This window comes from Nilaparvata lugens, chromosome X, assembly GCF_014356525.2.
Source record: "Nilaparvata lugens isolate BPH chromosome X, ASM1435652v1, whole genome shotgun sequence".
Lineage (NCBI taxonomy): Eukaryota > Metazoa > Arthropoda > Insecta > Hemiptera > Delphacidae > Nilaparvata > Nilaparvata lugens.
The window spans coordinates 96,226,178-96,238,946 of NC_052518.1; the positions used below are offsets into that span (position 1 = coordinate 96,226,178).

The 12,769-nt window shown below is 36.0% G+C and overlaps 1 protein-coding gene across 1 annotated transcript in view; it reads left to right on the forward strand.

Moving 5' to 3' along the window:
* LOC120354847 overlaps positions 1-12,328 on the forward strand; it is a 37,333-nt gene extending 25,005 nt beyond the window's left edge. The window contains exons 9-15 of the mRNA XM_039442768.1: positions 1,095-1,271; positions 1,962-2,101; positions 3,838-3,898; positions 4,580-4,713; positions 6,095-6,225; positions 9,942-10,177; positions 12,194-12,328. Of these exons, the coding sequence (XP_039298702.1) occupies positions 1,095-1,271; positions 1,962-2,101; positions 3,838-3,898; positions 4,580-4,713; positions 6,095-6,225; positions 9,942-10,095 (797 nt within the window). The 3' untranslated portion in view covers positions 10,096-10,177; positions 12,194-12,328. The remainder of the gene's footprint in view (positions 1-1,094; positions 1,272-1,961; positions 2,102-3,837; positions 3,899-4,579; positions 4,714-6,094; positions 6,226-9,941; positions 10,178-12,193) is intronic.
* Positions 12,329-12,769: the final 441 nt, after the last annotated feature.

Sequence of the window (12,769 nt, forward strand, 5' to 3'; positions counted from 1 at the left end):
ATACACAACACCATAATTTGATACGAAACTTGCAAACTTATCTTCTTAGGTATGATGATAAGGTATCTATCTCTATGGTGTGACCACGCATGATACAGTATCAACTCAACTTTATACACAACACCATAATTCATTTCATTTATTGCCAATTAGAATATTCAAAACATATTACAAAATCTTTATAATATGACATATCATTTAAAATATAAAGAAATAAGCATAATTACTCATACATATACTTGAATAAAATTGAAATAGAATATAAAATCTAGGCATCACCAGCAAAAAGAAAATCTTTGCCCGCTGGTGAGAGTTGCAAAACAGTAAAAGAAAAACATAGTATTTCGAAATAATGCAGAAAGTTGAAGTTAAATTAACTAATAATTACAAAATTTTATAACAGCAGAATCATAAAAAATCAAACAAATATTGTGCAATAATTCGATACAATACTTGCAAACTTTGAATGAATTCTACAAACCATGGCATATCTTGTTATTGTTTATCTATGTATAAATAATATAATAAAGGAAAGAATTGTCTTATACACATAGGGGATATGAAATTAGGGTAACGTTTACGCCCGAGCCATAGGCGAGGGCGGAATGGCTTCTTGAGTGCAGCAGAGGAACTTTGCGCACGTATTTCACATTTAATTTTTCCTACAGTTACCATTGAATATGAGAAGTGGTTGATTGAATGATTATGGGTAAAATGATGGCTGAAATCCATCAATAAAGACATATGTTTTTAGATTGTCATTCATACTCCGTGCCAGAACTACCAATGTCGACTTGTGCACTTCTAGCACTCGCATTTCCTTATCGAAATGCCGTAGTTGGAAAATACAAGGTGAACTTTCAAGCTGATTTGTGAGAAAGTTGATATTTTGACATGGGTAGTTGTTGCACCAAGCCACAGATTTGTTTGTCAAGTTTCGTTTAATCTAATAGAATCTATAAGAACTGAAAAATAAACATTTTTTTTTTAATAACTTGATGTAAACGCAGCTTTAGTATCTCAAGAAGCGTTAATCATTTTGAAAAAAATTTCAATTAATTTTTAAAATGTTTTTTGATTTTGTTGTGTTGCAGACGCAGTGGTTAAAGACGAGAAGACAAGTACAGCTGAACTGCTGTACACGCTAACTGACAACGTGGAATCAGCTGATGTGACGCCCCAATCAGCTGACAATGCAGCTGTTGCTGCTTCAGATGTTCCTCCTTCGGACCAGTCAAAGCCGTTGACAGAAAACCCCCAAGTTCTTCAGGGTGAGTTTTTTTGTCTGCCTTTGTTTGTTTATCTCTGTTTTGAAATTCCGCATTGGTACAAACTTCTACAAAGTTCACAAACGATTTGGCAACGGTGCAGAGTGAAAAGGATAGACCTATATGCTTTGTCGAATAAGGATAAGGATAGCAACATCAAATACAAAATACAGTCATTATAACGTGGACCTCACTATAGTATAATTATTTCTCTGCTAGTTTCTGTCATTTTTTTCTGCCATTTGTGTATCATTTTCAGAGGTTGTGTATAATTTTTGCTGCTAGTTGAGTATCATTCACGGTGGTTGTGTATCATTTATGCTGCTAGTTGTGTATCATTTACGGTTAGTTTCTGCATAGAGAAACAATAGCATAAGTAGATATCCCATGATATAGGGCGTTTATGTCACAACTTTTACTGTTATCTCAAGCTGATAGTCCACATAGTTCTTCCCTGTGAAGCTTTATGATGCTGGCAGTCTCTCATATTGTGCCGTTCATACACTCTTACCCGGTTAAAACAGTAAAAATCGACAATAATCGACAGTAATCGGCCTGAGATAACAGTAAAAGTTGCGACATAAACGCTTTATATCATGGGATATCTACTTACGCTATTGTTACTCTATGGTTTCTGTATCATTTTCGCTGCTAGTTGTTCATCATTTACGATCGTTGTGTATCATTTGGCAGGACCAGAGGAAGACCTCGAGGAGTTGGACGTGTTTGTGTGCGGACTTTGTCATACGGTGTTCCACTTTGTCGAGCAATTCCAAGAGCACCGAGCCAGGGTGCAGTGCAGGGGCACCTCTACATTCAAAGCTAGCTTGTCGGTGAGTTGGCCGAACCACAAGTTGTTCAAAAATTGTATTAAATCATCGGGGCTAAGAGAAAGTGATCGAAAATGTTGTAAATAAAATCATTTGGGCCAAGAGAAAGTGTTTGAAAATTTAGTAAAGTCATCTGGGCAGGAAGAGAATAGCATTTGTTGTTATGGGAGTGATCACACCATAGTGAAAATACCTTAGACCAGTCATAGAATAGACACGCTGGGAAGTCTAGCCTCTGAAGCCAACATCTACTGCCATATCTCCAAATCGTGAAGTCATCATCGGATAGAAAACTTTCAGATTGTTTCTATTTCAGAAGGATGTAAATTATTATTCATTAAAATGGTAAACTCCAGCTGCGCTCACGCCGAAATAGACACAATCTGCTATGGAAAACAATGTGAACAAAGAAAAGTTTTCTATCTGATGTTGACGTCACGAGTTGGTGATATGGCAGTAGATGTTGGCTTCATAGACTTTCAGTATGAATATACAATAGGCCGTGTCTATTCTATAACTGGTCTAAGAAAAAGATAGCGTAAAATTTCCCATGGTATAGGGTGTCTATGTTGCAAATGTGACTGTTAACTGAAGCCTATAGTCCTAGTAGTTGTTTTTGGTGAAGCTATGTGACGCTGGTAGTCTCTCATACTGTGCCCTTCTTACACTCTTACACTCCCAACAACACACTAATAATAGACAGTGTATAGGGTGTCTATGTTGCAAATGTGTGTGTTAACTGAAGCCGATAGTCCTAGTAGTTGTTTTTGGTGAAGCTATGTGACGCTGGTAGTCTCTCATACTGTGCCCTTCTTACACTCTTACACTCCCAACAACACACTAATAATAGACAGTGTATAGGGTGTCTATGTTGCAAATGTGAGTGTTAACTGAAGCCTATAGTCCTAGTAGTTGTTTTTGGTGAAGCTATGTGACGCTGGTAGTCTCTCATACTCTGTCCTTCTTACACTCTTACACTCCCAACAACACACTAATAATAGACAGTGTATAGGGTGTCTATGTTGCAAATGTGTGTGTTAACTGAAGCCGATAGTCCTAGTAGTTGTTTTTGGTGAAGCTATGTGACGCTGGTAGTCTCTCATACTGTGCCCTTCTTACACTCTTACACTCCCAACAACACACTAATAATAGACAGTGTATAGGGTGTCTATGTTGCAAATGTGTGTGTTAACTGAAGCCGATAGTCCTAGTAGTTGTTTTTGGTGAAGCTATGTGACGCTGGTAGTCTCTCATACTGTGCCCTTCTTACACTCTTACACTCCCAACAACACACTAATAATATACAGTGTATATGGTGTCTATGTTGCAAATGTGTGTGTTAACTGAAGCCGATAGTCCTAGTAGTTGTTTTTGGTGAAGCTATGTGACGCTGGTAGTCTCTCATACTGTGCCCTTCTTACACTCTTACACTCCCAACAACACACTAATAAAAGACTGTAGTTGAATGCCTGCTTTCGACCGTAATGATCTGTTTTGTCTGATGATAGACAAGGATGGCAACACCAATATTGATCAAATACTGTCATTATACTGTGGAATTCTACCAAACCATTGCCAAAATATAAACTGAAGAAATGTTGAACGATATGAATTTCATGTGGCCTTAAACTTGGTACTGACATTTAAAGAGTGTTTGTATTTTTTGATCTTTAGTGGTAGTAATCTATATCAGTGTGTTGTTTGTTTTTATTACTATACAATGTTTTTTGTGGTTCCAGGAGTCGAAACCTCACGTGTGGGCGTTCTTACTATGGAAAAATGCACAGACTAAAATTCTAGGTAAGTCAACATTTATTTGCTCTACTATTTTAAGTGCTATTTCCCACGGGCAAAAATGTTTTTCCTGCTCTCAATCTTTTCTATTCCTCGGCCTACGGCCTCGGACTTGAAAACCGATTTCGAGCCGGAAAAATATCATTTTCTGCTGTAGGTGCGAAATATACTATAATAATCAGACATCTTTATTCATCAGACTACATTAGACTACAATACTACCAGTTCAAAAACATCCAACATTTTTGAAATGTATCTTTCCATAAGCTCATCAAATGCGGTTTTATACGATGAAATAATAATAATAATCGTTGTAAAATATACGTCAATTAGGTATTTTTCAAATAACTACAATATTTCTAAAGTTTTTAATTTATTGTGATATATATTCTGTGATTCATTTAATAAAATCAACCTTCAAAATTCAAAATTTTCAAATCATTATTCCTGAACCGAAAATCAAGTGACGAAGCAGTGTGTGATTACATAACCTTAACTTTTGGACAACATCAACATTTTATCAAAATTTTTGGAGAGAAATAATACAGGCTCAGCCTAGTTTTTCCTCCAGTGTCATAATTGTATTATTATTGTTATAGTGTTCTATACAATAAATGAATGAATGAAATGAATAAATAAATGATTTTGAATTGTGAATTAATGTTTGTTTTGTTGGGTGAATTGTAGGTGAGACAGAGAGCTCGTGGAAGCTGTATCAGCGCTGGTGCAAGATGACCGATCAGCTGCGTGAGACGTGGATTGCGGCGGGCAGAGACCTGCAGGCCAACAGCTGTGTCGTGCAGCATCTCCAGTCAATCAAGGTCTGTGGTCAATGTTAATCGCCAAAGATGTAAAAGTAGCTGGAGGTGGCAGTTGTTGTAGCAAAAGTGGATCCGTTTTTGTGGGCGACTGTTAAAGAGTGCGTGGTATAGTGAGGTCCACGTTATAATGGCAGTGGATGAAGATAGAAGAATAGCGATGCCGATTCTCTGCATTAATTAATTATATTTTTACACTGTCAAAAACATAATTGGCATCGTTGTAGACCTAGGAAAGTATCACCGGCTTTGTTGAATGATAGACAAGGATAGCAAAACCAAAGTTGATCAAATACTGTCATTATAACGTGGACCTCACTATAGTATATATAAAGGTGCGTACAGACTGTCGCTCTGCTCTGCAACCGAACGTCACTCCAGCAGAGCGATTGATGATCGACCGGGGAACAACAGTGGTTCGACCGGGGAACGCGAGAAGATCTAACATCTTCTGTAACGTTCATGATGGGTGCGTGGGCGGAGCGACTGTGGTTCGATGGTGGTACGAGGGCGGTACGAGGGAGGAGTGTGCTCGGTGCGGGTTGGAAGCGCGAATATGTGTACGCAGCTCTAGAGCACTGGATGACAAATATTCTAATCTTCCTTCCTTTCCATTCTTCATTCCATTCATTCATCCATCTTACATAATACATATTCTTCTTCCCATCTCAAGATTCTCTGTTCTTTAGTATTGTATATTGTCAATATTACTCGATTAATTTCTAAAATTTTAATATAAATCCCACTCTATAACGTCTGTTCCATTTATCTAATTTTAATTATCAATGCAATATTGTATTCACTATTACTCACTCCAATTTCATTCATTCATTCATCCCATAATTCTAAGATTCAAATCAACTAGTTTTTAACTTATCAAGTAGAGTTTCTTATTCGAACATTACTTCGAGTTATAATTCCCAACAGCACTAATTCATCACAACCCGGTCGTGTGTTGATGGGAAGGATATTTTATATCCTTCTTAGAGAATCGACAATTATTTGTTGAAACACCGCCGATTTATGAAGTTACATCACATTATTTTATTATTTTAAATGCATTCAATCTTTATTCTCATTGATTAATTATTTATACTTTGTAAAACTCTTTGAATAAATAGCATCATCGTCATTTAATGTAAATTAGTGTATAAGCCAGTAAATATTGTAACATACATAAATAAAGAAATCTAATCTAATCTAATCTTTCTCCACTGGCCATTAACGTGGACCTCAATAAAGATCAAGCAGCCTGTTTACTCTGATTTAACTTATTGTATTTAGATTTATGTTTCGGATTTTTTATGTTTTTTTTGGTGATTTATAATTTGTTATATGTTTTGAGGGTTATTTATTCTTCGGTTGAATTTGTTTTTGCTTGCAGACAATGGTCGGTCCAGCTGATGGATTGGTGACCACGCAGGAAGAATTTGTTGTGGAAAAGATAGTGTCGCGCCGCTATAACCAGAAAAAGAAGCAGTACGAGTATTTGTTGAAGTGGGAGGGATATCCACCGTGAGTACAAAATAATATAATAATCTATACTATAATAAAGGAAAGAACTGGCTTAGGGATAGGAAATTCACGAATGACGCATCATCACGTCTCAACTACTCAACTCATTAACTTGACATTTTGCATATAGATTCCTAATTTACCGAGGATGGTTATAGGCCTATCTTAAATTCTTCAAGATCTCAGTAGGTCTAGTTTGTCAAGTTTTGTATTGGACCCTTGCGGAGCACGGGTTACCTGTTAGTTATAAATACTCTACAATTTATAACACGTCAATTAAATAATAATAATGATGATAATTTTTATTGTCAAAATTAATACATGTTGAAATTTCATAATAGATAAAGTATAAAGTCATTCTATTAATACCTTAGAGATAATTCGATAATGGAAATCAAATTTAAAACAATAGAAAATTGAAAAACAAATAGTTTAAAGGTATGGTGCCGGTTAAATTTTGACCGTGATTAATTCCACGAGAACCAGTCAGAGAAGCCGTTTTATTAAAAAGCCTTCTCTGATTGGCTCTCCAGAAATTAATCACGGTTAAAATTTAACCGGATTTTGTGCAACCGGGCCATAGCCTATACACTATTGATTGATTATTTGCCTTTATTAGGGCGGAGTTAGGACTTCTGGTCCTCTCTGCCACACAACTCTATTGATGTGAGTTGATCAGGTAAATTGCTATAGTGAGGTCCACGTTATAATGGCAGTGTTTGATTAGCGATGGTATTGCTATCTTCGTCTATCATTCCACAAAGCTGATAGCGCTATCTCTTTTAACAATGTAGAATTGATAATTAATTAACAAAATGTTTCATCTTAGTTATGAAATTATTTAAAAATATAATTTCTTGCTTAATAAAATATAATTGATTATTTTATACGTCAATGAACAGTTAATATTATATCAATAAACCTGTATCTGCTACCGTCTATAGAAGGCATTGACAAGACAGTGAGGATAGGCAATGTTGTTCTCCTATCTTTCTTCACTGCCATTATAACGTGGACCTCACTATAGACTGAAATTAGTTGTATTTTGTTGTATTTATTTAACATGTTTTTTGTTGAATTTATAAAGTTGGAATTTTAATATTTGTAGACTTTAACTTGGAGAGTAGCTTCAGAGATGATCTTTGTAATTTGTTGGCCAGTTTCAATCTAACCATCACTACAAGACAGATGACAAGACCCGCCAGATTAGAAGCCGGAGGTTCCTGCATAGACAATATCGTCACAGATATCCATTATACTCGATGGGAAAGTGCAATTCTATATACGGCATTTTCCGATCACTTAGCTTTAACTCTAAAAATAAAAATTGATAATAAATCCTTTGTCAGTAAGACACGCAATAGTCCAATTTTTTTAAGACAAATTAGCTCAAGTAGGACTAGTATATTTTTAGCATGTATGAAATCAATCAACTGGATAGCTGTTTACAAACTGATTGACCTAGATGAGAAAGTTGACATGTTCTATGAACTTTTCTTGTGGGCTGTCAACTCGGCTTATCCACTAGTCCTCAAAAGTACATTAAGGGGTGCTAGGAGTAAGTGGTACACACATGAATTGAGGGACTTGAAAGTGAAATGTGAACAACTGTTTCATGTATATAGCATTCTCGGCTCAACAGCGGTCAAGTTAGAGTATAACAATCTTAGAAAGACTTACAGGTCTAAAATCAAACTGGCTAAACTCAGTTACAATAGTAAATTCATTAATGAGAGTAAAAACAAGAATAAATCAGCCTGGGTAGTAGTAAAGAAGCACCTTGGTTCAAATAATTCATCTCTGGACGATGCTTGCAAGTTGTCTGTAGATGAAATAAACAAGTTTTTCTTGGAAAAAATAATTTTACAAAGCAAAGATATCCCTAAGAGTAGTTTTGACTTCAGTCACTATGTATCATTAACGCCTGAACCAGAATCGAAGTTTAGTTTTCAGGAATTCACTGTTGAGGAGGTTTTTGACACAATTCATAAAATGAACCACAGCAATTGCTTAGATATGAATGGACTCAACTCCTCAATATTGAAAATAGCAGCTCCATATATCTCAGAAGTCCTAGCCCATTTGCTCAATATATGCCTAGCGTCAGGTATTTTCCCTGATAAACTAAAGAGAGTCAAAATGATACCCGTGTTCAAGAAGGGTAATAAGGCCAACATTGAAAACTACAGACCCATCTGTATCATAGAAATAATATCAAAATTGTTTGAAATGCTCCTTCATAAACAGCTTGTCAATTACTTTGAAAACAACAGTCTACTTTCTCGAGATCAGTACGGTTTTCGGAAAAATCTCAGTACTTCTGATAATGTCTTGAATCTTATTGAGGGAGTCATCAGTAGCTTAGAGCACAAGAGACTTGTTAACCTCAGAGCATTTGACTTTTCTAAAGCTTTTGAGTCAGTGAAACATAATATTCTATCTGAAAAGCTTTCTTTTTATGGCCTTGACAAGTTAGCTGTGGATCTAATTGATTCATACTTGGGTCGCAGAATGCAATTTGTCTATGGAAATGGCGAATTCTCAAGTGGTAAGCTGGTTAGATATGGTGTCCCCCAGGGTTCAATACTTGGTCCACTGTTGTTTATCATTTACATAAATGATTTGTCAGGTGTGATAAGGAACTGCTGTGATCAAACCCAACCCTATCTTTTTGCCGATGACCTGGGCTTATTGGTGAATGGGACGGGAAAACAAAATGTTGACACAGTTGTTGAATTGAGCACATCAAATATAATGGATTGGTGTGCTTCAAACAATTTGTGTCTCAACCTCCTGAAAACCTGTGACCTACAGTTTAGCTTCAACCCTAGGTTTACTGGCACAGATTCCCTCAAATTCCTGGGTATCATGCTTGACTCGAATTTAAATTGGAAAAAGCACATTGATTATACAGCTGGTAAACTAAGTAAGGGTTTGTTTGTCCTACGTAGATTAACTCACATAGTTAATCATGAAGTTTTAATGAGTGTCTTTTATGCTCTCATCCATAGCCATTTAGCCTATGGGATTCAGCTCTGGGGAAATTGCTCGGCATCTATTAAACTTTTCAGACTCCAGAAGAAGGCCATTCGAATAATTTGTCAGGCACCACCCCTAGCAACATGTAGGCCGCTCTTTCGTAAACTAGGCGTCTTGACTCTCCCATCTTTATATGTTTTTACTTGTCTGATGTACATGAAAAAAACCTTAATGAATATAGTCGAAATGGTGACATACATAATTATCATACCAGAGGAAGGTTAAATCTCAGAATTGATTCTCACCAATATGCGAGTACCCATAGGAATTGGAGAAACATGTCCATTAAGCTATTCAATGAGCTTGCCCCCGAAGTAAGACTGTTGAGTACCTCACTATTCAAGTCACACATAAAAGGCTTACTTACAGAAAGATGTCTTTATTCTGTTGGAGAATTTTTTGAATAGCTTCAGTGTTCATCTGTTTAACTGTAACAGCTTTGTTGTGACTTGTGTTGGATCCCGTTTTAATACCTGCTATTTATCAATTGCTGTTGTTAATTGCTATTTACCAATTTAGTTGTAAATTTTTTTTTCAAAATTACTACTTTGACTATATTATTATTATTATTTTAAAAATATTTTGACTGTTTTTAATTTTATTGTATATTGACGTTTGTTACAACACTTTGTGTTTTATGACAATAAAGGATTATTGATTATTGTATTATTTTACAGCGAGCAAAACACGTGGGAACCAGCGCAGAACATGTCGACATGTCAGCACCTGTTGGCCGAATTTGAGGCGAATTTGGCGAAACAGGGGGCCGCAAAGGGGCTTCGATCTCCTCATTCGAGGGCACCCAGGGGGGCACCCTGTCGAGGCCCCTGAAGAAGGGGACACCCGCCGCTGTAAAGCAGGAGATGGTGGACATCAAACAGGAGGTCGCCAGTCTACCGGGAACTCCCAGCGGGTGAGTTGATGGTTCGGAGTACACCTAGATTATAGATTATGGTCTTCAAAATATCATATTTTAATCTACCTTGTGTAATAATTACTATAATATAATAATTATTTCAAATTTCCAATGAAAGTTCTAGACTTTAAACAGCTGGAGTCAGAAAATTCGCTTTCCGAAACGGGGCTTAGTCGTAGTCCATGTTTAAATTAAATTTCAAAAAAAAAACTAGAAAATTTTAACACAAAAGAAAATAAAGAGAAAATAGTGTAAAGTTTCAGCTATTTCGAATTATTTAGGAACGTTTCATTTCGTCAAGGAAACCCGTTTTCAGTTATAGAAATGAGAAAATGAAGATTTATTTTGCTGCAACTATTTACTGCGACTATGCTCCGTTTTGGAAAGCCAATTTTCTGACTCCAGCTGTTTAAAGTCTAGAACTTACCTAAATCCCGAACTCGGAAGCCGGCCCTTAAGGCTGTGCAAAGGCTAAAAATAAACTTTCTACTGGTGATATTTTTCAAAGTTTTTCGATTTGTATACTATCAAAATGAAAACGTTTTCTTAGGAAAACATTTTTTTCCACGATCATTACTTTTTGAGATATGAGCGCCTAAAGTTTAAATTTTTGGGACAGAACATTTCAAATTCGGTAAGACATAAATCCGTGAGATAGAGGATATATTCTTTATAGTATTGTTGATCGAATAAAACAAAAATTAACTGAAAATATCAATTTTTGAGACAGTTATTCAATTTACTAAAAATGACCAAAATTAACTTTTGGTTGAGTTATTTTTGGTAAATTGAATAACTTTTTCAAAATTGATATTTTCAGAAAATTTTTGTTTTACTAGATCAACAATACCATATAGGGCAATACAATACATAAATAGGACTGCGCCCTAACTTCGCTCTCTACGAAAATAAAGGCAGTGATTCAATTCAATTCAATTCAATACCATGAAGAATCTATCCTCCAAAACACATGGATTTATCTCTTACCGAATTTGAAATGTTCTGTCCCAAAAATTTAAACTTTAGGCGCTCATATCTCAAAAAGTAATGATCGTGGAAAAAAATGTTTTCCTGAGAAAACGTTTTCATTTGATAGCTTGATGATATAAAAATCGAAAAACTTTGAAAAATATCACCAGTAGAAAGTTTATTTTTAGCCTTTGCACAGCCTTAATGTGAGAAAGATATTTTTCAATAAAGAAGAATTTCTCACGACAAAAAAGTCACACAAAAAACCCTATACTATTAAACGAGCAACTTCTGTTTATATGTTTAGATGTTTGAATGTTTATATGTTTGTATTTCACCGGATCTCGAAAACGGCTATAACGATTCTCACGAAATTCAGAACATAGTAAGTTTATAATATAAATATTCGATTGCACTAGGTCTCATCCCTGGGAAAACTCGCTGAAGGACATTAAAAGGATACTTATTCTTCATCCTTGGAAAAACAGCTGATAATAATTATTTCGTCGTCTGTTGGTGATGTAAGTGAGTGAGCGAGTTCATGTGTGTGGGAATATGTCAAAATTATGACTCAGCTGTTGAACTTTTGTATTCATTCAATCAGGTACTTAGTGCCGGTTGCAAAAAAGCCGGGTTATTTTCAATCCTGATTAATTCCAGTAGATCCACCTTTTTGAATTGGTCTTCTCTGATTTGGTTCACGTGAAGTTAATTAGGATTAAAATTTAACCGGCTTTTGTGCAACTGGGCCTTTGTGAGGGAAAATTTTGCCTTCCCTTTGGAATTTAATCTCAATTTACTGTGATTAGATAGAACATTTCTGTATGAATGTTATTATAATTTCTTGTTTCGTAATAAATGTTTTATGCTTTTGTACTCCATATGGTCCCCGATATTTCTACTAAATGAGCCCAAGAGTCTGATTAAATGAAAAAGTCCTAATCATCACCATTACATATGTGTGCTTATCTCATATGTATAAGTGTACTTTTAATCATGTTTTTCTATTTCATTTTGTCTGAATTTGTAATAATTCTGTTGCAGCCGACCTGTACGCAACAGCAAGAAGAAGGCTCTGGACCAGGTGAAGGTGTGGTGCGGCTCGATGATTCGGCCGCTGGACATGGTTGGAGGGGGCGGGGGGGCCCTCAAGCGCAGTCTGTCGGACGACTCTGACTACTCGGACAACATGGCCGACTATGACGGCGACTACAAGCGCATCAAAATGGAGGACACAGGTGGCGTCATGGTGCCCAGGCGGGGTAGGGACACGCCCTTTTTTCCAATCACGTATTTTCATTGCCCAACATTCAAGTTTTTTTTTTTTTTTGCTCTATCAATCAATCAATGTTGGCAATTTGCATACAATTCATATTTTGCTACACTGCACAGAAAACGTTCATTTGCCGGACATTTTCTATAGTGAGATTCACGTTATAGAGTCTGTGGAAAAGATAGGACTAGAGGGTTGCCGATTCTCTGCCTTGTCACTGCCTTCTATAAAGGAACTATTCATTACCTATTTGAACTTACCATACCTAATTGAACTATTCATAGGCACTCGCTCTTTTTCTATTTCTTTGAAAAAGAATGAATTTATATTTGAATTAATTTGTTTGT